At 41.5% G+C, this 27711-nt stretch overlaps 1 protein-coding gene across 7 annotated transcripts in view; it reads left to right on the forward strand.

Moving 5' to 3' along the window:
* The first annotated feature begins 283 nt into the window (after positions 1–283).
* LOC122932493 overlaps positions 284–27711 on the forward strand; it is a 155003-nt gene continuing 127575 nt past the window's right edge. For all 7 annotated transcript variants that reach the window (XR_006388309.1, XR_006388308.1, XM_044286940.1 and 4 more), the window contains exons 1-8: positions 284–384; positions 2524–2720; positions 4010–4339; positions 9562–9900; positions 10062–10388; positions 20088–20186; positions 21536–21736; positions 21824–21937. Coding sequence is in view for 5 of the 7 variants with exons in the window: in XM_044286940.1 (XP_044142875.1) it covers positions 2687–2720; positions 4010–4339; positions 9562–9900; positions 10062–10388; positions 20088–20186; positions 21536–21736; positions 21824–21937 (1444 nt within the window). In the remaining 2 variants the exon portion in view is untranslated. The remainder of the gene's footprint in view (positions 385–2523; positions 2721–4009; positions 4340–9561; positions 9901–10061; positions 10389–20087; positions 20187–21535; positions 21737–21823; positions 21938–27711) is intronic.

A 27711-nucleotide genomic window follows, 5' to 3' on the forward strand; every position in this document is an offset into this window, starting at 1 on the left:
ATACATGGTGAAGGCAAAACTATAGTTCATTTACTTTAGACCTATTTACTAAAAGTATAAATAATCACAATGTATATATTTAGAAAAAAAAAATCTCCTCTGGAATTATTTATTGATGAAAATTTAGGCAATCAGACATGGTGGTTCAAAAACTATGAGAGAGTATAATGGTAAGGAGAAGTACTGACCAAGTAATAGGAACTTTCTTTAAAATCACATGATATAAATGGGAAGTTGAAAGATGTTTTGTCTCCCCAAAGTTCCAGCCTGTCATTACTGTCTGAAAAATTCCTGTGTCAACATAGGATAACTTAGCACAGCATTATATTGATTGTGGCTTCATCGGGCTGTGTGGTATACATCACTGGCTAAAGCTACCGATCGGTATGGTAATTTCAACAATTTTTATACTGGTTATTTTACAAAAGTTTAATGCAATTTTGAAATAACTTTGTGTATTGATGTTTATAATATATTTGTTCTATCTATCTATCTATCTATCTATCTACGGATGTAGATTAAAACTTAAACTTTTAACTCAAATTTCTTAACTCATCGTGATATTCCGAGCAATTGAAGGTGACGGCTTAACACAACTAGTTTAGTTAACATGTCTAGTAAAGTATGTGTGTTAACTCTACTAAATCTATATCTATCTATATTTGCATCTTCACTTTTTTTACTGAATTGTTACTGAATTGTAGTTGAAGGTCTGTAAGCTTAGGTCTCTGCTATTGTTAAAATGAAGAGGCAGTGGTACTGGAACAAGCCACATACCCACTCAGCTTCACCGAGAGGTCTGCATTTGTCCCAGTTATAACAGGGGTGCTATAATACCTCAAGATTTTTTATTAAACAGAAGTCTCTGAGTGTAAGTATTGCAAACTGATGGGACACTATTCTTAAACATCTCAATGGTCACTGGGGATTTTGTTTCCTAACAGCAGCTCTGCTTTTATAGCGTGTATGGCAAATCTATAGAACACCTTAGAAATAATCTGCCAGGTGAGGTGGCTGCTCCACCATTTAAGTCTACCACTGGTATAGACTTTTAATTGCTGAGCAATCTAAGAGAGATACAGAAACAGCCGCCAGTGCTCAACTGTTTCTATACAAACATGTGATCATGCAGCTTGATCAATATATTTTTCATTAATCCACATTCATGTCTTCTTTAGAGCTCACCACGCTTCACAACAGTTCACAAAGCAGAAATATGATGGCTTCATTCATGGATCAAACTGCTCACAATTTTTAGTTTGATACTGAAATTCTTCCATTTATTGATCCATAATTTATACAATCATGATCAATATAAACACTGAAGATCATTTACCAAGACCTTCGATCACACAAACCATTGGCAGGATACATCCCCTTCTTCATCCATCCCGCATGAGGAATGGGATGTCTCGTAGCAGAGGGTCTTGATAAACTATTGTTGGTGTTTATTCTGACTTTGTCTAAATTATGGATCTCTGCTACAATATGCCGAATGTTTCTGTGACTCCTATAGACTTTAATAGGGAGAGCCACAAACATGCACAGCCATCTCTCAATCAATCTCTACCTGGATGAGATGACCTCCTCACTTTTGGATTAGGGGGTCAAAGTTCTCTCAATCCTCTAGATATACTATTGGTGTATTTAGTGAGAAAACCCTATTTAACCTTCAGGGACATTATTTTGCTAGTCAGGAAATGACAATATCTAGTTATCACCCCCACTGATATGAGATTCTGTAGGTAACACAAGGTTGTCAATTCAGAAATTTCTAGCAGGAATAACACAACACTTAAAATATGTTCCAGAATTCTTATAATATGGGGGATTTATTACTTACTAAAGCTGATGTCAGGAGTCAGTGTTGTCACAATGTTGCAATTTTGTGTACTTTCTTACATTCTACTGGTTGATTGAATTGATACTATTTAAATAGTGTCAGTCTCCATGTCTAAGACCCAGCCTTTGTAAGTGGTCAACACATTGCATTTTCCTTTATTTTGTTGGGTCAATATGATGATACTATATGTGCCATTGCCTCTTCTGCTCATTGATTGACTAGTGGAAGGAGGATCATCCCACTTTGGCATGTGTACCTCCACACTCTTCACAATAGTTTGGTTCTGTTCTATTTAAACTTTTTTTTTTAGTATGTCAGGAGTGGTGACAAATAACTTCAATGACATGCAAGTTATGTCATATACTTATAATGTCAACTGCTACCACTAGCTATTCTTTATAGTGTAGTCTCATTCACAAGCAAAAAACAGTTTTACATAGAGAAATGATAAAAATGATACTTCATAGAACTGGTTTAATATTGCATATGTCAGTTATATACAGACAACAATAGAAACTACTGTAGATCAAAAAAGGAACAAATTGAAAAGAAAGAGGAAGAGGTCAAAATAGCAATTGAAGTTTAAACCAGGGACTGACCATCCAAAAGATGGACATAAAGCATACATTCAGACAATTAAGATGCTATTACGCTATATTTACTGACTTTCTGTCATGCAGGCATTTTTCTATTGTTAGCATACAAAGCTAAAATCTGTGGACAAGCCAATACTTTGTCGTGCACTGCTTCTACTTCTTCATTTTTATTCTGCAAAGATTGGAAAGTGTATCAAACATCAACAATACTGCATTCATCATTAGTGATCTGTGTTCTTTGGAAACCATGACAATGCTTATTTTGCTTTTTCTTATACAAGGTAAGCACTGCTAAATAGCATAATCCATTGAATCTAATAATAGTAATAATGCTGTAATCTGGACTATATTGTATATATGCTCAGCTAAATATTAGTATGGTATACAATAGTTACTTGATATATCCTTGGTATATACATAGCGCAGCTGTTTTAGGGCTCAGCAGTCAAAGGGCTGGCCACCTACACTCAGAGATGAGGTGCAGTTAGTGATCCATGCGGACCATGGAAGGGGCCAGTGAAAGGGGAAGCAGAAAATTTAAATAATGACCATTGGTACAGACTGAGGTGACAGAAGGTCAAAATAATCATATGCATTTCATGTGTTAAGTTCACATTTGTTGAAGATGGTCATGGTAGAGTGGGACCCTATTCCAAGCTTGGCAGTGGGATCCAACATTTGCTCCTTTTGCCCTTCTGTGTGTACATGTTTTTATTTTCAACAATTACATATATTTGCATAGTGCATATATTTATAACATTTTGTTTAAAGAGTACCTGGTGTTCCATGACGGTTTTCAGAATAAGCTGTCATGTGGGTCCACATGAAGGGTAACACTATATTTAACCATTAAATGACGTATACTCTGCATTTTTAGCAGTTTCCCTTCTACAGCCTCCATTTTTAATTCTTTTTTCTTCCTTATTGGTGGAGACTAGAGATCAGCACATTTTCTAAAAAAAAAATTGATCAAATTCGCCCAATTTGGCCAAGAAATTGGGTACAAAACTATTTTACCTGAATTGAAAGTGCTTTAAATGTCTCACCTGACAAATGTTTGATAACAGTTGGGTTGATTTTTGATTCTAATGAATCGATTTGCTAATCTCTAGTGGAGACTAGTTGCTATGATGTTTCCCATAGAATGCACATGGAGAAAACAGGAGACTCCATTCCCTACCTCTCTCACACACTTGCTCACTCACCCAGAAGATGATATAGGACATTATAGAAAAGTACTGTATTGATGTAACTAAAGCACTTGGTGTACTATTATCTGCTACTGAGTCTCTCTGCTTGTTTCTCACTCTCAGTCCTCCTCTTCCACTCTCCATAGACTACTATGGGAGATTGCAACCTGATCCTTCAGTGAGCTGTTAGTCCGTCTTCGGCTCTCAAGTTGTATTTATCACATAATTCAGAAAAAATGTTAGTTTGGAAAAAGGGGAAAGCTGATAAGTGGAGAAAAGGCATTTTTCCGTACAACACATATCGCAAAATTTCTTATGTTTTCTTGTATGATTAATTTTATGCAAAGTTTGTGAAGTGCCAACATAATTCTATTATACAGCTGTATCAGGCTATCTTTTTGGACCAAGTGAAGTAACAGGAGCAATAGGAGGTTCTGTGATGGTATCTTGCCACTACAATCCCATATCTGCTAACATCCATGGCAGAAAGTTTTGGTGCAAAGTGATCAAAAAACAATGTATAACTATCATTTCAACTAATAATTATATTGCACAAAACTACATCAACCGGACTTATCTTCAGAATCACAGAGACAATTTCAAGATAAATATGACACATCTACAACAAAAGGACAGTGGAATATATCGCTGTGGAATCGGAAATCATAACGATCGCTTTTTTTATGCCGTTAATGTTACAGTTTCTGAAGGTAATTGCTATTCTATTCTCATTTAATGTTTATGAATGTAGCACATTTTATTAGTATAAGGCCTCATGCACACGACCGTTGTGTGCATCTGTGGCCGTTGTGCCGTTTTCCGTTTTTTTTCGCGGACCCATTGACTTTCAATGGTTCCGTGGAAAAATTGGAAAATGCACCGTTTGGCAGCCGCATCCGTGATCCGTGTTTCCTGGCCGTGAAAAAAATATGATCTGTCCTATTTTTTTCACGACAACGGTTCACGGACCCATTCAAGTCAATGGGTCCGTGAAAAATCACGGATGCACACAAGATTGTCATCTGTGTCCGTGATCCGTGTCCGTTTTTTCCTATCATTTCAATGGCAAACTTGACTTAGATTTTTTTTTCAGTTTTTATGTCCGTGGATCCTCCAAAAAACAAGGAAGACCCACGGATGAAAAAACGGTCACGGATCACAGACCTTCAGGCCCCGTTTTTGCGGACCGTAAAAAAAAAACGGTCGTGTGCATGAGGCCTTAGAAGAATATATCAAGTTTTTTTTTAGTTTTTTTACTACACTGCATTTCTTTCAATCAGCATACAGTTTTTTAACCATAGAATAAGTTGTTTTAAATTGTAAATGTTTATTTTAGTAAAAGACTGTATAACTGTTTGACATTAAATGGAATTTGTCAGTTTGAAAACATCCCCCAAGCTAGATCAAGCAGTGTATAGTGTAAGTGCTGCTGAGTCTGATTACGCTATTTTTACCTTCCTACTTGCATTGCACTGCCCCAAAAAGCCAGATGTTAAATGCACTGAGGGGACACCTACTTGAGTCCTCTCCACTAGGTGCGTGAGCATGAGCGTCCTCTCAATGTATTTTACCGCTGGTTTGTGGGAGTACAGCATCAGAATACAAGCAAGTATGAGGATAAAAATTACATGATTGGACTCGTTGAGCCTATGACCCCTAAGACAATGGGGGCATATCCAAGCAATATGCACCTATTGTTTATGATGAGAAACCCCTTTAAGTTCTTCTCTGGAAGAGAGGAAAAAGAAAAGGAGAAAAATGAAGTAGGCTGTTAGCTGAAGAGAATCCTCTGTGGAAGTAAGTAGTGCTGAGAGTGCTCTGCGTGTGTCAGTGTGGCAATCATGTAGATAAGGAGGGAGGTAGAAAATGTCCTGTGAACTATAAAGAGGGTCCTTTGTATTTTGTGTGGTACGGGTAAGTGGCTCCTGTGTGCTGTGAGTGGATCCTGTGTGTTGTGAGTGGATCCTGTGTGTTGTGAGTGGATCCTGGGTGTTGTGAGTGGATCTTGTGTGTTGTGAGTGGATCCTGTGTGTTGCGAGTGGATCATGTGTGTTGTGAATGGATCCTGTGTGTTGTGAGTGGATCCTGTGTGTTGTGAGTGGATCCTGTGTGTTGTTAGTGGATCCTGTGTGTTGTGAGTGGATACTGTATGTTGTGAGTGGATCCTGTGTGTTGTGAGTGGATACTGTATGTTGTGAGTGGATCCTGTGTGTTGTGAGTGGATCCTGTGTGTTGTGAGTGGATCCTGTGTGTTGTGAGTGGATCCTGTGTGTTGTGAGTGGATACTGTATGTTGTGAGTGGATCTTGTGTGTTGTGAGTGGATCCTGTGTGTTGCGAGTGGATCATGTGTGTTGTGAATGGATCCTGTGTGTTGTGAGTGGATCCTGTGTGTTGTGAGTGGATCCTGTGTGTTGTTAGTGGATCCTGTGTGTTGAGTGGATCCTGTGTGTTGTGAGTGGATACTGTGTGTTGTGAGTGGATCCTGTGTGTTGTGAGTGGATCCTGTGTGTTGTGAGGGGATACTGCATGTTGTGAGTGGGTAACAGGTATATGTTCTATGCTCTATTTTAATTTTTAGGCCTCTAGTGTGCTATCTTTTTTTGTGGGAACAGAAATATGGATGCAGGCAGACCATGGTGTGTTGTCTGCCTCTTTTGTGGCAACATGAAAAAGAATGGGTCCGCATCTAGTGTGTCAATGGTGTGAGTTGTATGTGTCCAGTGTGTCAGTGGGGTGTGTTGTATGTGTCCAGTGTGTCAGTGGGGTGGGTTGTATGTGTCCAGTGTGTCAGTGGGGTGGGTTGTATGTGTCCAGTGTGTCAGTGGGGTGGGTTGTATGTGTCCAAAGTGTCAGTGGGGTGGGTTGTATGTGTCTAGTGTGTCAGTGGGGTGAGTTGTATGTGTCCAGTGTGTCAGTGGGGTGTGTTGTATGTGTCCAGTGTGTCAGTGGGGTGAGTTGTATGTGTCCAGTGTGTCAGTGGGGTGGGTTGTATGTGCCCAGTGTGTCAGTTGGGTGAGTTGTATGTGTCCAGTGTGTCAGTGGGGTGGGTTGTATGTGTCCAAAGTGTCAGTGGGGTGGGTTGTATGTGTCTAGTGTGTCAGTGGGGTGGGTTGTATGTGTCCAGTGTGTCAGTGGGGTGGGTTGTATGTGTCCAGTGTGTCAGTGGGGTTGGTTGTATGTGTCCAGAGTGTCAGTCGGGTGAGTTGTATGTGTCCAGTGTGTCAGTGGGGTGGGTTGTATGTGTCCAGAGTGTCAGTGGGGTGTGTTGTATGTGTCCAGTGTGTAAGTGAGGTGGGTTGTATGTGTCCAGTGTGTCAGTGGGGTGGGTTGTATGTGTCCAGTGTGTCAGTGGGGTGAGTTGTTTGTGTCCAGTGTGTAAGTGAGGTGGGTTGTATGTGTCCAGTGTGTCAGTGGGGTGGGTTGTATGTGTCCAGTGTGTCAGTGGGGTTGGTTGTATGTGTCCAGAGTGTCAGTCGGGTGAGTTGTATGTGTCCAGTGTGTCAGTGGGGTGGGTTGTATGTGTCCAGAGTGTCAGTGGGGTGTGTTGTATGTGTCCAGTGTGTAAGTGAGGTGGGTTGTATGTGTCCAGTGTGTCAGTGGGGTGGGTTGTATGTGTCCAGTGTGTCAGTGTGGTGTGTTGTATGTGTCCAGTGTGTCAGTGGGGTGGGTTGTATGTGTCCAGTGTGTCAGTGGGGTGGGTTGTCTGTGTCCAGTGTGTAAGTGGGGTGGGTTGTATGTGTCCAGTGTGTCAGTGGGGTTGGTTGTATGTGTCCAGTGTGTCAGTGGGGTTGGTTGTATGTGTCCAGAGTGTCAGTGGGGTGGGTTATATGTGTCCAGTGTGTAAATAGGGTGGGTTGTATGTGTCCAGTGTGTCAGTGGGGTGGGTTGTATGTGTCCAGTGTGTCAATGGGGTGGGTTGTCTGTGTCCAGTGTGTAAGTGGTGTGGGTTGTATGTGTCCAGTGTGTCAGTGGGGTGGGTTGTCTGTGTCCAGTGTGTAAGTGGGGTGGGTTGTATGTGTCCAGTGTGTCAGTGGGATGGGTTGTATGTCTCCAGTGTGCCAGTGGGGTGGGTTATATGTGTCCAGTGTGTGCATATAGCCTTGATGGGCCTGTGTGCCTAAAAATGCCAAGGCTGATTTTAAGTATGTCTGGCCCTGGTTAATGCTCCTGTGCTGTCACCCTGTGTTTGGTGTATCTCCTGAATATATTATGCATGTGTCTGAACAGCAGATGGCAGTAGACAGCGGACTAGTATGAAGACTTATTAGAAAAAGAAGGCAGTAGCAGTGTGTAGACTGCATCTATGTGCAGAGGGGCCTGCTGAGAGCTTTGTAGCTATAATAGGCTCAACATAGTCCCAATGTTGTGATCAATGGGGCAAGAAAGGCTCGACAGGGAAAAAGTAAACAGGCACAACTTCTGAAAAGAGAAAGTAAGACATAGAGACTATGTGGCCATGCAAAGGAGTCTTCTATGAGCCCTTGGGAGAGCAGCTGATCTGTTTTGGCTGCACGGTGACAGCACATGACCTCCCAGTGACTGTTGAGAGAAGCTGCCAGGAACAAGATGGCAGACAATGACTGGGTATACCTCCCAACCGTCCCGGATCCGGTGGGACAGTCCCGTATTTAAGTGGCTGTCTGCTGTCCTGGTAAGAGGGAGCTATGTCCCCCTTTCTGACAGCTGTCTCTGCTTCCATAGGAAGCAGAGGCAGTTGCTTGTAATGATGAAGCAGAGAGCCAGCATCTGCTCCCTGCTTCATCATTCCTCCCCGCTGCCGACTCTCTACACCTCTTGTCTGAGCGGGGGAGGGGAGGCAGTCATCCTAGGTTCCGCCTACTCCACAGAGCAGAGCAGCCGATGTCCTGCTGCTGCTAGGAACAAGGTATGTATGTGGTGTTTATTTTTTTTTACTTTTGTTTTTCAAGATGTAGCAAAGAAATGTAATATATAACCATGTGACAAGCGATGAAAAGGGGTTCTCCGGGAATTATTTAAAACGGCCTGCCAGCAAACTGTCCTAGAATGTGAGCAGGACTGATTGCCACCACTAGCTGAGCTGTTTAGGGGGCTAAGGGGGTGGGGCCTAACTACCCTGCTCTACAATAGATAGTGATAATGTGGTCCTGGCTATGATATGCCATCATGGCTGAGGAACCTGGAAAAATCACCAATATGTAGTATAGGCAAACGTAGTGTGTAGTGATGCATTTCCTCCTCATCCTCATAAGCAGCTCTGCAAGTGAAGGCAACCAGTCCTGCTCAAATTCTAGGACAGGTTGCAGGCAGCCATTTTAAATCATTCCTGGAGAACCTCTTTAATTACCGTACATTAGTAATATTTTTAATGCCTCAATTTGTACCGTGTTTGCTTTAAAAATGAATGTTCTTTTTGGATTCGGCAAAAGATTCTATATTGTTATATATGAATTGAATATGAATATATATGAAAAGTGTAAGTGTCATTTTTATTTATTGTTATGTGTTGGTACACAGATGTTAAACATTTTTGTACTATACGTTATTAGTGAAAGATATTTTTTGTACTAGAAAACAGGGTGTAAAAAGCTTCTTAACAAATCTCTAAAAGCATTGCTAAGGAGTCTGTTTTCAGTCTTCAGCATTTTACTGAGCGCTGAAGATACCTGTGTAGGGCTTCCAGCCTTGTCAATACTCCAGCCCCTGACTATGTAATATACATGTGCTTTAATTATCACTGCTCATCACGGTGCCTATGTAACTTGTTACACACAGGCGTCTTCACTGCTCAGTAGAACTGATTACTGAAGATAGACTCTTCTTAGTAATACTCAGCTAGAGCTTTAATAAGAAGACTTTTTAAGCCAAAATAACAATTACACCTTAAGACTTCATGTTCCTACAGAATAATGGATGAATGCAAATAAACACATACTTATACAACTCTTACAGGAAATAAAATTCCCTACACTTCTGAAGTTATTATTGCAAATCACAAAGGTTCAATTACCATTAACTGTCCAGTTCCTCAGAAGCCTCATACTGGGTGGAAGTACTGGTGCAAAATGAGTAAAATGGATGTTCCATCCTGTGACATTATGGTAAACAGTTCTGGATATGTTCATCAAAACTTCTGGGGAAGGGTATTGATACAGGAGGTTTTCAACACGACTGATTTCAAAATTCTTGTCAATAACATTAAAATGGATGACTTTGGGTTTTACCGATGTGGGACTGGAAAATTTGATGATGGATCCAATTGGACGGATATTCACATTCATATCTTAAATTGTAAGTGTGATGGGATGGGAAGATGAGAATACTGCATTTAAAAGCTATTTAATGTGCTAAGTATTAGATACATAGAAAAATATCTGTACAAGGCTCAAATGTCTTTATAATTAAATTAGAAAATACTTAATTTAATTTTACTTATATTCCTTGAATTTCAGCTAAAAATAAAATACAGTACCAGATTTCAAAGTCATTCACCAGATCTCCTGGGGGAGAGTTTGTGGCACAATGCTGGGTCCCAACATCTTTTAAGTCTATTTTGCTGATATATTGGTGCCGATGGAATGAGACTGGCTGCTTGCGGTTAGTAGACTCTGATGGATTTATCCAGAAAGGTTTTCAGAACAGAATTTCATTGAATAACACTACCAAAATGTCTACTGTTATACTAACTCAGTTAGATTTGGGAGATACTGGATACTATTGGTGTATCATCACTGATGGACAGCGTGTGGAAACATCATCGGTGGAGGTCTATATTATTGGTAAGGCTGTGCTGATTAACTGGATACATTTACAGTAAGGTCTCAATAGGAGATAAATGGATTCATTTCTGGTCATATATACTACTGTATAGGAAGGAGCTTTAACTGCTCTGTGGGTGGTATTATGAGTGAAGTGTATTCCAGTGAGGGCCAAATGGAGGGTAATTATTGTAGAAAATAAATATTTTAGCTATGGATAATGCATGATATAATCATTTGGAGAATTAAATGATGAACTGACTTGTCAAAGTTAGACTCAGTTCCCACCTGCACTGTTATATATGTTCTTCTGTTCTGTCACAGGAGCAGAACAAAGAAAATAATGGTGGCACTGGATCTGTTATATGACGCATACAAACGCTACCCGAGCAACCCTATTGATTATAAAGTTGTCTGTCAGGTTTCCGATATGGTGTCCAGCATTTTTTGACATAATCTGTGATGGAGCCTCATAATGGATCCTCCAATGCAAATGTGAATGAAGGCCTCTTGCACACGAACATTGTGTGCCCATGGCCATATTGTGGCCCGCATACTGTGGGTCCACAATACATAGGCACTGGCCCGTGTGCGCTCCGTATCGCGGATGCCGACCAATTCACTTGAATGGGTCCACAATCATGGAGATGCGGAACGGAAGCAGGGATCGGAACCCCATGGAAGCACTACAGAGTGCTTCCGTGGTGTTTCTGTCCGTGCCTCCGCACCGGAAAAAAATAGAACTTGTTCTATTTTTTTGCGGTTCGGACGGATCACGGACCCATTCAAGTTGAATGGGTCTCGATCCGTCCCGGCCGCCGCACAGACGTTGCCCATGCATTGAGGAATGCAAATTGAGGTCCCCAATGCATGGAACGGATGCACAACGTTCGTGTGCAAGAGGCCTTAAGGAAAAAGGGTATTTGCAATAATTTTGTACTGTTCTAATATATCTGAAATGGCAAATGATGCAACTTTGCTAAGCTAATCATTTTAAATGAAGATGTGTCTTGATGTGTCTTCAGCTTCTATGCAGATCTGTATGTCTCTATGGTAACACAGACCATAAACTCTATGTAATCTGACCCTGCAAATGGCATAGTGACACAGGCACCTTAGTCCTCAGGCTGGAAGAGTGTGACCTATACTGAGTACGTCAATTTTGAAAGGGACTCGGGTATCTTTTTTCTTCTGTCCTTGGCCATTTGGGCAGCATACTACTGGGGGCACGATAGGGGTCATTATCAGGGGAAATCCAGGCAGCATGCTGAAGGTAGGGCTAGCTTGCTGCCTTGGCCTCACCTACTAATCCCCCTGATGCATACCATGTCTTAATTAGAGACAACTGAAGGAGGAGGACAGAACATGGCAGCTATTAATGGTCAGCACAGAGGAACAGCTTCTGGGGTGGTATTTTGTACTGCACTGTGGTATTTGGTTCTGTTAACTTCGCCTACTTGTGATGGCCCACCTACAACAAGAAGGCTACTTTTCTTTTTTTACTGGATAATTTTAAGTTCCAATCCCTCCCCTGCCTGCAATCATATACCTTTCCTAATTCTTATTCATCTAGATTTGCTAGGTGAGCCAGAAGTAGATAACAAATGCATGACAATAAGACTGCAGGATCAGACTACACAGAGTTTCATTGTAGTCTGTTATTATAGGTCTGAATAGGAGTTGTAGACAAAAAACAAACAAACAAATGATTTCTAATTGAGGCTAAAGTTATATCACTGAAAATGGATATGGAGAGTTTATGTCTCAGGAATAATTATCTTCCCTGCCTAAAGAAAATTTGCACCCCATCACCACTGGAGCTCAGACAGCCGAGACACACAGGAACAGAACCGGACATTGCCCTTGGCAACCAGGATACATGGATACAGAACTGGGCATTGCCCATGGCAACCAGGATACATTATACAGAACTACAGACAGGGGCATAGCTATAGGGGGTGCAGAGGTAGCAGTCGCTACCAGGCCCAGGAGCCGGAGGGGGCCCAAAGACCCTGGTGCCACATAAGAAGACACTAGTATTATAGAATGTGCATGCTGGTCAAGTTACACCTCTGGCAGGAGGGAAGGGGTTAGATCAAGAATTTGGCATGGTGGGGGGGGTGGGGGTCGTTTTAATTTTTGCCTCAGGCAGCACCAAGTATGTTCTCCCCTGCCCCTGGCCACAAAGCACTGAGAGAAGGGGGGCCCAAGCTGAACTCTTGCACCAGGGCCCATGAGCCTTTAGCTACGCCTCTGACTACAGATACAGTCAAAAGGGTACACACGTACACGGGCAGGTTCACACTAGATACCACAGCCAGCATGCAGCCAAATGCAAACAGCCTGCACGGAATCACCCACAGCCGTGAACCACACCGTGACACTTTGCACTCCCACAATGCAGTGCACCACCCACAATGCAGTAGTATTGTAACAGGAAAAACAAAGTGTAATACAACTTAACACTGCTAGATAGTGCTATAACCGCACTAAACTTCAGAAATACCCTGACCCTGGCAGAATGAACTAGAATAATTTTCTAACCCTGCTGGGCAGAACAAACCTCATCTTTGCAAAAAAAACTCTGCTTTACTAGAGGCTGTGTAATCTCTTTCAATATATTTTCATGCTTACAAATACCTATTGAGTAGCTGCTCACCTAAGCAATAGCTCTTTTTGTGGTGGAAAACGAGTGGTGTCCCATTTAGGGCAACTCTATTTTTCCCATGTTTTATGAAGAGTACCAATAAAATTATTCATTATTTTCTATTGTTAACAAACATTTCTACTTGCAAAGTTACTGTCCATTTTTTATTTGAGATGCATTTTGGATTATTAGGAATAAGAACAAAGCCATCTGACATTTTCTGCATGGGTTCTAACACTCCCATCAGAACCTGTTACCTGTTACCCACATATATACTGTATATAATGTGAAAAGAGGTATTTATATCAAGATATGATATTGATCATGAAGGAGTAATCAGTAATATGGAGATTGAATTAGGCCACATCCTTAGAAGTTAAGAAACTTAAAGTCACAAAATACAATAAGTATCTAGGTTCAGTATTCCAGAGAGAAGATGATGAGGTGGAGAGCAGTATGGTGTGAGACCATTTATTCTTCTAGACCCAGACAGATGAAGCGCTTTACTGCTGTAGACCACCATGGAAATTACTATTAATGCCTTCACTACCATATACCAGTTTACTACTGCTACCACCAAGGATATTGGCAGGGCCGTCTTTACCAAGGGGCAAAAGGGGCAGCTGCCCTGGGCCCAGTTGCTCCTGGGGGGCCCAAGGCAGCTGCCTCTTGAGCCCTGCTAGCTACTGCCCCGGGTGTCAGGCTGTCGGCTACACAGGCATCATGATCGTACTGTGTTAATGATCTTAATTCTACGACCTTAATGAGTTTTGCTCTAGGACCTTAATGACATCATCACCATGTGACCAGTAACCTAGCAATTACTGGTCACATGGCTATGAGGTCATCACAGGTTCTACAGAGTGTTCCAGAAGTTAACTGTGGAGCTTTTTTGTGTAAAGATTACATCAGAAAAAGGTGACAGGGGCTGTTATGTTAATATACTGTAAACTACTGTATAGTGGGGTGCTGTATACTGTGTGGTGAGCTGTATATTGTGTGGTGGGCTGTATATTGTGTGGTGGGCTATATATTGTGTAATGGGCTGTATATTGTGTGGTGGGCTGTATATTGTGTAATGGGCTGTATATTGTGTGTTGGCCTGTATACTGGGGGGGTGGCCTGTGTATTGTGTGGTGGGCTGTATAGTGTGGGGGGGCCTGTATAGTGTGGGGGGGGCCTGTATAGTGGGGGGGGGGAGTGCTATACTGCTGTACTGTATAGTGTGGGGGGCTGTATCGTGTATAGTTTGGGGTGCTGTATACAGTGAGGTGTTGTATACCGTGAGGTTCTGTATACTGTGGGCTGCTATACTGCACTACTATATACTGTGGGGTACTGTATAGTGTGGGGTGCTAAACTGCATACTGTGTGGTGCTGTATACTATAGGGTGCTATACTGCATACTGTGTGGTGCTGTATACTATAGGGTGCTATACTGCATACTGTGGGGTGCTGGGGTGCACTGTAACACTAGGGTGAGCCGAGCCCTGGTCTCCTTCCTGCAGAGCGGTGCCCACTTCCAGCCTGCGCCCAGCTGCCCAGAGCACTGATCCTGAGCCGCTGGAGTCTTCAGAACTGGAAGTATTTACAGTCATTCACTGTACTCTACCAGATGTGTGGATTTTGTGTGTGTGTGTTGTGGTGGAGGCGTGATTGCCTGCTAAGGTGTGGGAAGGCGGGATCCAGGGGACCCAAGTAAATTTTTGCCCAGGGTCCAATCAATATTAAAGACGGCCCTGGATATTGGCATTAAAGTAGTTCTCCAAGACACAGAACACTTTTAATATGACCATCAAAGTGCAGAAATTAGAAAAGAAAGAGTCACCTATCTTGAAGCTCTGGTGCCAGCGTGAATCCCCCTCTTTTTTCACTTCCAGTCCTCGCTGGATTGGAAGTGTGATGTGCCGTGTACATACTTGTCACTGTTGCTGGCAATCAGTGGCCTCAGTGTGGCAGTGGTCACATGCCATGCCTACAAATGTCACTGATAAAGCCATTGACTGGCCAGCAGGGAGGGTCTGTGTAGACTACATGTATTCTGTCTATGGTATGGAAAGCATTAATGGTAACATCCATGGTGCAATCACAGAATAAATCATTACATCCTGCAGGCTCACAGTCACAATTAAAGGAAATGTCAGGCATCGCAGCATTCTTCAAACTAATTTACTGTGTATGAGCTATATATTCAAACTAATACCTCATCTTACATGCATTTAGAGGTTCTTAGCAAAATATATCTGCTAAGAAACTCTATGGTGGTCAAAACAGCAAACATCCCTGTGGGTCTAGCACAGTGAAGGTCTCACCATAATGCTTGTGGAGGTCCATACCATAAAATACAAACCATCACCAAATTGACAAATGACCTTCTGACAGCTAAATGCAACAGTAACTACTCTCTGCTCATTCTTCTGAATCTCTGCGGAGCATTTGAAACTATAGATCACCATCTCCTACTCAGTATGCCCCAGTCTATTGGCCTTAAAGGGGTTGTGTCAGCAAATAGCAGTATTGTGATTGTGCATATTGCCTCCTTTATTGGCTGGATTCATTTTTTATCACATTATACACTGTTGATTTCCATGGTTTACGACCACCCTGCAATCCATCAGCAGTGGCCATGCTTGCACACTACAGAAAGAAGCACCAGCCTATATGTGATCCCCCAGTTGCAGCCACCACAAAGGCCGACGGGTTTTCCTATAGTGTGCAAGCACGACCACCGCTGATGGATTGCAGGGTGGTCATAACCATGGAAACGAGCAGTGTATAAAGTGATGGAAATATTAATCAAGCCAGCAAAGGGGGCAATATGGATAATAACAATACATTAGTAGGTGCCTTGTATTAACGTTGTCTATATGAAAAATGCCACTTGCTGAAGTGGCATAATCGCTTTAAGTACAGTGCTCTGTCTTAGTTTTCTTTCTATCTCTATGGCTGCTCTTTCAGTGTGTCATTTGCTGATTCTATGTCTTCTCCTCTCCCTCTTGCTGTTGGGATTACCCAGGGTTCAGTCCCAGGTCCTCTGCAAATTTTTTCTATACACAGCCCCTATTGGACAGACTATTAGTAGATTTGGTTTTCAGTACCACCTCTATGCTGACAAAACACTATAGACGGCATCCTGTGACATCACCCCTGCCGTAATAGAGAGCACCAGTAACTGTCTGCTGTCTCTAACATCATGTCCACTCTCTATCTGAAACTGAATCTCTCAAAAAACAAACTACTTGTGTTTTCACCATCTACTAACCTGCCTAAACTTGATATCGCCTTCTCAGTGTGTGGCTCTTACATAACGTATAGTCAGCACACCCGTAGTCTTGGTGTTATGTTTGACACTACTCATTCTCATACCTTCCAACTTTTGAAAATCGCTAAGAGGGACAATATGTGCGTTGAGCATCACCGCAGTTTTTTTCATACTAGGCAACGCCTCTAACTCTGCTCAAAACATAACTACTGACTCCACCACAACTGCAGCAGCTGGGGATCGTTTAGGTGAGTATAAGTTCCTTTATTTTTTTTATAGCATGGGGAGCCCCTGGGACACTTTCTTGTGCTTTAATATCCATTTAAATATTAGCTCATAAATCATCAGATTATAGATATTTTAACCCCTTCCCAACATATGAAGTAATAGTACATCATGGCGGCAGGTGCGTTCCCTATTACGTCATGGTGAACGGGCGGGCAGCGGAGCGGTGCGCAACCGTTCACTGCAGGGGCCCGGCAGTTCCTGGTATTCGGGCCCCTGCTGTATCCGCCGGTATCGCTGTACAAGCAGATGCCGGCTGATTAACCCCTTCTATGCTCGTTACTGAACTATCTGTATGGTTTCTACAGGTAGAAACCATACAGATAGTTCAGTAACGAGCAATTTAACTAAATTTATTAATGCACATTTATGCATTAATTCCCTAGGTCAAAAAGAGGGACATTTAAGGATCAAAGAGTGACTTAGGTCAAAAAGAGGGACACTTGGGAGGTATGCATTTGTTCATTGCTTTCCCACTCATACCATCCGCACTTCAAAAACATCTCTAAAATTCGTCTCTTTCTTACTGTGGAAGCAAAAAAAAACTCTGATTGTTGCCCTGATCCATTCTTGTCTAGATTACTGTAACTCATTACTAATTTGTTTCCTCACCAGACATTCCCCTCTCCATTCTCTCCTTAATGCAGCAGCCAGGCTCATCAATCTAACTGCTACTCCAATCAACCCCCCCCCCCCCCTTGCAGTACAGAATTCCAGATAAAGCTATTCACAGTGCTGAACCACCTACATCTCCTTCCTCATTTCTGTCTACCACAGTACCCGTGATCTCCATGCTGCCAATCATTTATGACTAACATCCACCTTAATCCTAACCTCTCTTCCGAGCTGCACCAGTTCTCTGGAATGCTCTACCCCAAGTAATTAGGTTAATTAACAACTTCCACATTTATCGGCACTCCGTAAAAACAGATATATTTTTTTAGGTTGGCCTATCACATACTCTGATCTAACTCTTCCTTATTCACAGCTGCTTCATCATCATTCTTCTGAACCTGATCAAACATCCACACCTCATACAGTCAAATGCACTGCAAATATCAGCTCATACAGCTTCATATATACTCCCCTATTTAAATATTGAATATGGCTGAACCATTGTACAAAACAAACACTTTTTACCTTTTGTGTCACCCCTAACACCTCATAGATTGTAAGCTCTTACAAGCAGGGCTCTCACTCCTCGTGTTTTAATTGTAGACTTGTTTGTTGTTACTATGTGATTTATGACTCTATTTGTACATGAACCCCCTGATTGTAAAGCTCTGCGGAATATGTTGGTGCTATATAAATAAAGATAACCATTATTATTATTACAATGAGGGGAACGTGGGACGAGTCATCTCTCCACCTCATCTTATCGCTGGAATGCTGAACCTCTGGTATTCATGGTATATTGTGACTTCAGGTTTCTCAACTCTTTAAGGATGTGGCTTAATTTTATCTTTTGTTTTACAAAATACTGATGTCTTTGTGAAGGGTGATTTCTCTATATGACTGATAACTTGTTTTTGATATCATATCTTGATATAACTATCTCTTTTCTCCTCTTGTATACATGATGGGTGAGAGGTACACTTTATTTAGATATATTGTATTCATACAGTGTTCATGCAAAGATACATATGTGACCCTTGTCAGTTATGTTTCAATGTCATAAATAGTGTTGAGCAAATCAAAATTAACAAAGTGGACTTTGATCCAAATTTCAGGAATTTTTTTTGTCACAAAGCCAAATTTCCTTGCGCTTCATGATAGCAATTTTTTTTCCCTGAAATGGCAGCAAAAACAAAGAAAAAATACATACTCGCCTCATCCATTTGGTCTCGGAGAGCCCGTTGCGGCCATCTTGATTGAATAAAACGCACTAAATCTCATGTTAGGTGCCACGTCATCACGCTGGCTGGGCAGAGCGACCTCATGATGTCACCGCGCCCGGCCAATGTGACGACATCACACATCAGCGAGCAAGAGATTTGTCATGTTTACTTCAATCAAAATCAAAAATAAAAGTCCTCCAATACATTGCCTGGATAATTTGCCGCAGCAGGTCCCAATGGTGATGTGGGCTTAATTCACACTTAGTTCAATGTGTCTCATAGAACCACGTGATTGTTAGCAATTTGCAAGATAGCCACTCCAAATCAAAACCATCCACTTCTGCGCAAATAGGTAAAATATTAGTTTCCAAAGATGACCTCCTCCTCCACTATCACACCGATAGTGAAGTATTGTTATCATTAATAGTGTTGACAAGCAAATTAAGCAGGGAGGAATCATAACTTCAGATGGAAAAAAATTTGGAATTTCTAAAAAACTAATTTATAGCACTATATTCTATAGTGCTATATATTCGTTTTTGACCCACTGCTGTATTGATTGCGTAATATTTGCATATTACACAAATATTTGAATTTGCGAATATTCAACAAATATTCTAAAAAATATTTGCGAAATATTGCGAATTCAAATATGACCCCTGCCGCTCATCACCAATCATTAATCCCATGCACGCCTGGTGTTATACTCACAGGCGCACGTTGATATACAAGCACATCAGACGAATTCCATCACTGCGAGCTCCTCTTGTTCTTTTTCTCCCATAGCCAATTCTACAGAAAATTTGCTCTGATAGTGAAGCACTGTCGCCACTGTGTATGTAAACAGGTTTTTTATTATACTCTCAAACGTCAGTGGTGGTACAGGCACATTAAAAGAGATAAAACACAGCAGCCTTGTGCTGACGCCCGACCCGGGTTTCGCTCCGAGCCTCGTCAGGGGCCTATATGTTTACATACACATTGGCGACAGTGCTTCACTAGCAGAGCAAATTTTCAGTAGAATTGCCTATGGGAGAAAAAGAACAAGAGGAGCTCGCAATGATGGTATTTGTCTGATGTGCTTGTATATCCATGTGCGCTTGTGAGTATAACACCAGGAGTGCATGGGATTAATGATAACAATACTTCACTATCGGTGGGATTTTTGACATTCCACAGGATCGAGTGGAGGAGGAGGTCATCTGTGGAAACTAATATTTAACCTATATGCGCAGAAGTGGATGGTTTTGATTTGTAGTGGCTATCTTGTAAATTGCTAACAATCGCGCGGTCCTATAAGACGCATTTTACTTCAATCAAGATGGCCGCAACGGCCTCTCCGCGAGCAAATGTATGAGGTGTGTATGTATTTTTTATTTTTTTTTTAACCCCTGATTAACCCCTGAAAGGCCTCAATGTGACTGTCAGATGCTGCAATCAGTGTTGAAAGCAACATCTGAGGGGTTCAATGACGGGGGGGCGGCGCAATCACCGTTCCCCATCATTTCACCCACTACATACAATGGAATGCGAATCGTAAAAAAGTAATTTGGAATGAATCTAATTTCTTTGTGAACTTCAGCGAAACAGTCGAATCGCATTTTCGCTCATCATTACTCATAAAACAATCATAAATGTATAGCTAGATTCAAGTTCAATACAAATCTACAAAGCTTTTCTCTTTGCAGAGACCACTACAGCACTATACTCAAAGGTTTCCATTAAACAGATTACCAGTGGAGAAACTTTTTCCTCTGCAGTTTTACTGACTACAACCAGCATACCAGGTGGGTATATATGAGCTTAATTAAATATCTAAAAACATTAACTTTTGGGAAAGTTATATATTCTGAAGCCTAAGCCAAGTTATAATTCAGGTTATCAGGTGTGCAAGGCAGTATAATTGTTCAGTAGTATACCTGACAGACCATAGACTAGAGTAAAGCCGTTTAGGAAAAATGAGCTGACATCATCTACTAATGTAGGACAGAGCTCAGAAGGTACTAGTCCTTGCTGAAGATACCCAGCGGGTGAAGAGAAACTGACTTTCAGGTAATGCTCCATGGGGATATATATGCAAATTAGCTAGTCAGTACAATCACAAACTCATTTAAAAGGAAAAATGGACTGATCTGAATGGCTCACTTCTTCTTTTCTTTGGTCTCTGGTTGGATTACATGAGTTAATTATTTTCAAGAATGTCCTTGCATTATGTTGTTTTAAGATCCCTTTCCCAGAACTAAAGGTCTGAACATACTTCTGTACCAAACCTCACAGTTGCATCATTCAGGATGTTTTCTCCTTTTCTGCTTGATTTAGTCAAATAGTAAAGTGTAATTTCACTGTTCCAGAGTCTAATGAATGGCTGGTTCTTCTGATCCAGTTTTTGTACTGCTAGTTGCAGACAGGGGAATATAGAAAAAGTAAACATTGCAATGGCTATTTTTGAGAGTCCCATAGACTGCATTGGAGAAAGCCAGACATATGCAAGGCCTCTGGCCACCTCTTGTGTATGTGACTGTGGTAGAGGTTAGCTGTGCTCTGGGTTTCAGAGTTGGGAAGCGCTTTGCCCAGAGACTTCTACTAACCTTACCCTTTGGGTCATCTCCTTGTGCACTTTGTATATTTTAGTAAATCTGGAACTACTAAAATAGTTTGTATTCAATAGCTGTAGGTCTCGGCGATGATCACTGTGGTCACGTGTTGAAGTGCCCTGAGACAACGCTATCTGATGTTAAATAAGTATAGATGCAATGGGATGGTTGCACTGGAGTGCAAAGAGCCAGCAACAGGGACCAGAGTGAAATTTTGATGTTTTGGTGAACCTGGAAAGTCCAAGACGACCCCATTAATTGGAAGCTCAGCATGGGAACAAAAATTGTTAGAAAAATAGAAACAAGTGAGAGCCTATCAGCATTTAGACAAGTGGCATAGATTATTTTTAGTCTGTCTTTACTACATGAAGCTATTTTCTTTAAATACGTAGACTACTACAGACATGGTCAAACACAAAGATAATAACCATAAACCACATTGTAGAAATTATAATATAAAGGCTTCTTACTGCATATGTCCTAACAGTGCTGCAATATCAGTTACTATACAGTTTTTATAGATTTTTTTCTGTTCTATGTAGAAACTCACATGAATGTTATCTTCAGACCTACTAGTGTTGAGAACTTGACATCTACATTAAACCTCAATCACACTGTCCTGAATACTGAAATGTCTAAATCTAGAGCTAAACAAGGTTTTTACAACACAACACGGCTAAATCAGATTGGTGGAACATCTATTCTCCAAATAACATCTGCATATGCTACAAATCATGTCCAAAGTGAGTAGGTTAGATGTCTGTGACATTTTCAGCAAATTGTGCCTAGTGTTTTATAGCTAATCTGCATTTTTCATTTCTAACGTGAAGACAGTATCAGTACTGCAAGCAAGAATCATGCCACTACTAACATAGTGAAAGATACAAGTTCACTTCTGCCTACAAACAGAAATATGGTTCTTACTTCTTCTCCCACTGAGCAAGGTTAGTGATAATTAAATGTACAAATCTGAAATATCATCAGCTTAAGTTTGTAAAACAGTGCCCCATGTGGCACATAATCGTCAGGAAGGAAGCGTTCCCTTCTGGCAATCGCCTGCTCGCTAGCGGAGGAGACCGCTGCGATTACATGCAGTGATCTCCTCTGCAGTATGGGGAAGAGAGATCACCATGCCATCGCTCATCCCCATGCTGTATAGTGTTTTGCCGGTGGCAGATCATTATTAACCCCTTATCTGACAACCAGGTATAGTTTGTTAGAGGAGGTCCCCCACTTAGTCAAAATGTATGAAGGATCAGGACACTCTTTTTTTTTTTTTTAAGTTGCAGACAAATAATGGTGTACATCAAGAACCACTGGGGAGGAGGGTATGAATGGTAACTTTTTTTATGGCAGGGATGATTGCTAAAAGTTTAAAGAAGTTTTCTGGGAGTTTTACACTGATGACCTATCCTCTGCATTGGTCATCAGTATCTGATCAGTGGGGTCAGGCACCCAGGACCCCCTCTAGTCAGCTTCTTGAAAAGGCACTGCTGCTCACTGTAGTGCTTTGGCCTTCTCTCAGCAAACCAAGCACAGTGCCGTACATTGTATAGTGGCAGTGCTTGGTATAGCAGCTCAGACCCATTCATTTCAATGGCTGAGCTATGCCTAGGTCATGTGACAGATGAACGTGATTTCACACAGCCTAGGGAAAGCTGGAGAAGGCTGTGGTGCGACTGGGAGCACTGCTGCCTTCTCAAACAGCTGATCGGCAGGGGTCCCAGGTGTCGGACCCCCACTGATCAGATGCTGATGACCCATCCAGAGGATAGGTAATCATGGTAAATCTCCCAGCAAACCCCATTAAGGTTCCATTGGTACAGGCAGTAGTTGAGATCAAACTGAGGCTTGGTCAGCAATGCAAGAGGATGAGAGTGCACGGCACCAGTCAATCGAAATGTTCCTCTTTATTGAGCTCTAATGTTGAGCACGAATATTCAAAAAGCTAATTTTTATCTCGAATATCGCCACTTCGAATATTCACAAATATTTAGAATATAGTGCTATATATTCGTTATATCGAATATTTGTAATTTTTTTCCATCTGAACATATGATTCCTTGGCCCAGTCATTGGCCCACAAGCAACTTAAGCAGGGAGAAATCATGACTTTAGATGGAAAAAAATGACGAATATTCTAAAAAACAAATATATAGCACTATATTCAATATTCGTCATTTTTTTCCATCTGAAGTGAACAGTGTTCACTTCAGATTTAAAAAAATGATGACTATTCTAAAATACGAATATGTATCACTATATTGAATATAGTGCTATATATTTGTTTTTTAGAATAGTCATAATTTTTTTCCATCTGAAGTAATGATTCATGAGTCATGACTTCAGATGGAATAAAATGACGAATATTCCAAAAACGAATATATAGCACTATATTCTATAGTGCTATATATTCATTTTTAGCACACTCCTGTATTGATCGCACAATATTCGCATATTACGCGATCATTACCGTGCCGATTTTCAAGTAAAAAAAGAGAATGTAGAATATAACGAATATTTGTATTTGCAAATATTCCTTGAATATTCTACAAAATATTTGCAAAATATAATGAATTTGAATATGACCCCTGACGCTCATCACTATTGAGCTCTCCTATTTCTCATATGCCTGATGATCAATACAGTCTGACATTTGTGGCCAACTATTGCTGTGGAGTCTGCTTCTCTTCTAACATCAGCAGAGGTGGGCGGAAAAATGTAGCATTCAAAAAAGCTTCTAATAAAGCACCTACCTCTCAAGATGATCTTACCAGAATTGCATTTCACTCACAAGCAATAAATAATAGCTCATGTCTTCAGTAAGGCATTTTATTTAACGTCACTTGATTTGTCTGTGATGACACATATGTTATGCAAACAGATGTCCATTAATGGAGGCGATGTTGGCTTATATTGCAGAAAGGTCTACCTCACCCAATTACATGAGGAGAATATAAATCTTAAAAAGCCTTATGGTTCCTTATCCTGCAGTGTCACACATTTTACCACAACAGTTAAGTTCAACTTCTCAGGTCAATAGCAACACATTATTGCCCCATGGCCCTTGGATCAAACCTGGCCCCCCACACAGTACACAAGGGTTTCAGACTAAACCCCTTTCAATGACCCTTGGACCATACTTTTCCACTGTCTCATTTGCTAAAAGTTGTTCCTTTAGAGGGTAGAGTCCTGACCAAGTTTTCACCCCAGTAGAATAGGGGATGATCCCAACTGGGCCCCCTTTTGCCCCGAGCCCCATAGCAGTCGCATGGTCTGTCACTATGGTAGTTACGCCCCTGCCCCTAATCAAGCTTGTAGACCATAAAGCCTTCTGAAAAAATTGATTGCACTGGCACAGCCAATAGAGAAGATATCCAAACTGCAGTTTTTGTCTAACAAAGCTTTATCCAATAATACCTGAAACAGTATCTATGGACAAGGTCCATAAGTGTGTTTTATGGTTTACTGGGTCAACCTACATGACAGCTGAGATGCGTTTATATGGCAAGACAAGGGAGCCACAGAGATAAGCTAGGGTGACCATATTTTGATTTTCACAAAAGAGGATGTTTGCCAGCGCTGCACTACGTCCTGATGTTGTATGTTGTGAAGACATAGGCAGATGTCCACGGACCATTGAAGGTCAAGCGCATATTCATCACTTCCTGGGACCACCTGTCCTCTAAAGCTGTACCAATGAGCAGGCCCGGGACAAGGTGTTTTGGTGCCATAGGCAGAGAAAGCCATGGATTTCAGTTGTTCACTTTCCTTTTTTTTCTCAAACCTTGAAAGAGGCCATATTCAACAGACTTTGCATGGGTAAATAAAAGGAATCTCATATTTTTTAACCATGGAATCTTGGGTGCTGCCTAATTTTTTTTTTCTTAGAACATAAGGCCAATGCATTGCTTTTTGAGTCCTGGAGTGATAGCACCCACAAACTGCTGCTTCCTTCTGCTTCTAGGATTAATACTGTAAAAGATTTGTCTGTGATTGTGAATTATGTGATGAAAATTGGGGTGATACACAATGATAAAAAATTGAGTGGTATACAGTAGCTGTAATTAGTGTTTAGCGAAGTTATGAAAACTTAGATTTCACAAAGAAATTCAGTAGTGGGTGCAATGACGGGGAACAGCGATTACACTACCCCCATCATTGAACCACTCAGATGCTGCGTTCATCGCTGAGCGCAGCATCTGATGTAAATATGGTAGCCTTTCAGGGGTTAAACAAAAAAATAAAAAATTCATCTTATCCATTTGAGCGCAAAGAGGCCAGCGCGGTCATCTTGATTGAAGATCCTGCGCAAAATCTTACACGGTGTGTGATGACGTCATCGCGCTGGCCGATGTGGTGATGTCATACGTCACCAGGCACAAGATTTCACATGGGATTTTTAATTACAATGGCTGTAGCAGCCTCTTCGCGCTCAAATGGATGAGGTATGTATATATATATTTTTTTTACGCCATTTCAGGAAAAATTTATTTGTTACCACAAAGCATGAGGAAATTTGGCTTCATGGCAAATCGAATTTTCCCTGAAATCTTTCTGCATCACCGCATTCCAAGACCCATAACTTTTTTATTTCTATAAAGTTGTGTGCAGGCTTGATTTTTGCAGGATGACTTGTAGTTTTTATTGGTATCATTTTTGGGTACAGGACACTTTTTGATCAGTTAATAGGTTTTTTCGGTGGCGACTAAGAATAAATTAGCAACTATTTTTTATTTTTATGGCATTCACCGTAGGGTAAAATTTACATAATATTTGTGTAGTTCTGGTCGTTACAAGCGTGATGTAATTACCCGCACTACACGAGCCTGCCAGAGAACACTCAAGGCAGGCTTGGGGCCTACACCGGGTCCCAGCCTACCTATACACACATCGGCACTCCGTGATCGGATTTGTGAGAGCTGAGCCCCTGCTCTCCACTCCATGATGAGGTGGCAGCACAGCCTAAGGCCCCTAAGTGACCGCCATAAAAAGTTGCTCACTAAGGGGATAAGGAAAAAAAAAAACAACATAGCCGTCGGTTAATCGTGCAGATGGTTGATTAAATTTTTTTATCGATTAAATGCCCAGCCCTAATGCAATCCTTTTACTGTGTATATTTTGACAACACTGCAAAACATACTCTCAGATGCCGGTATGTTGTTATTTACTTTATTCTGTGCAGATAATTTATTCTCGCCTTAATGTCAACCCCAGACCTAGTGACCCAGAGAACCTACCATCCACGTTACCATCCATTCACACTGCTCTTAATCTTTGAACATCTAAATCTAGAGCTGAACAAGGTCGGATATTGTCAGATATAAGCGAATTTCCCAAAATGATTAGTTTCGATCCAAATTTATTTGTGATGAATCGCGTTAAAAAAACAGCTTGTATAGTAGCTGTGCATTGCAGAACACTGTGCATTGCAGAAACACGCATAGGGAGTCTGCTGTGCTAGTGAAACAGTACTGTGAGTCAGTATGATACGCAGATGACAGGCGTCGCTTTTAGAATCACTGCACACTTCATGGGGCCAAAACTGACCAAATAACTCAAGTGTGAACTCAGCTTTATAGATTAGGCTCCATTCACATGTCCGCATGAATGATCGGAATCGGTTCCGCAACGTTGCGGAATGGATCCGTACCCATTCATTTTCAATGGAGCCGGAAAAGATGCGGACAGCACACAGTGTGTTGTCCGCATCCGCATTACCGGTCCGCAGCCCCGAACTCCAGCTGCAGCTGCAGACACGAATATGAATCCTCTATTTAGTGTCGGCAATGTGCGGCGTCAGCATTTTGCGGTCTGCAATATGTGGACCGCAAAACAGTACGGACGCCTGAATGGACCCTTAAGGTTAGTGTCAGGTATAAGGAACCGTGCAGTGGCCCAAAATTCTACTACAGAGTGAAAGAGCGCACTCCTTTTACACCGTGATCAGCTGCTGGGGCGTTTCTAGGGTCTAACTACAGTGAAGGGCCTAGCTGTTTGGGCAACCCCACAGATCATCCATAACAGTGCCATCCACAGATCCCCCTCCCCGCTGCTCACAGGAGTATGCATTTATAAACTGTAATCCGTATCCTGCAGTAACTTTAACTTTAAATCAGCGCTCATCTCTTTACTACTTAACAGTCAGCTACAGGCAGTGCGGGCGGCAGCGTTCACTCACTGACGTCACTCGCTTGTGCCGCCTAGTGGGAGGAGCAGGCGCATGATTTCAGTGAGTGAGCGCCTCCCGCACTGCCTATTACTGGAGCTGAGTGTAAGATAGTAAAGAGATGAGCGCTGATTTAAAGTTACTGCAGAATACAGATTACAGTTTATAAATGTATACTCCTGTGAGTGGCAGGGTACGGTGTAGAGTAGCGCAGGAGAGTCAGAGCGGAGAGCGCTGTGACTTCTATTGCGGCCAGTACTCCAGTCCTGAATGTTTTGACCTAACGACACCCCTGGTCAGCTGATTTCACATAGATTTCCACAGAACCAATTCTGTTACACTCTGAGACAAGTACATAGTTACATAGTTAATACTGTTAAAAAAAAGACATAAGTCCATCAAGTTCAAACAAGGGATTGGTGCGGACGTGAATCCCAGAAGGAAGTAAGACTAAGATTTCTACATGTTTTCTTAAGCATTGTCATTTAAGAATTCATCTAAAAACTTTTTTAAACTGTCCACTGTTCCTTCTGTGAACACGTCATGAGA

The sequence above is a fragment of the Bufo gargarizans genome, chromosome 3 (genome assembly GCF_014858855.1).
Source record: "Bufo gargarizans isolate SCDJY-AF-19 chromosome 3, ASM1485885v1, whole genome shotgun sequence".
Classification (NCBI taxonomy): domain Eukaryota; kingdom Metazoa; phylum Chordata; class Amphibia; order Anura; family Bufonidae; genus Bufo; species Bufo gargarizans.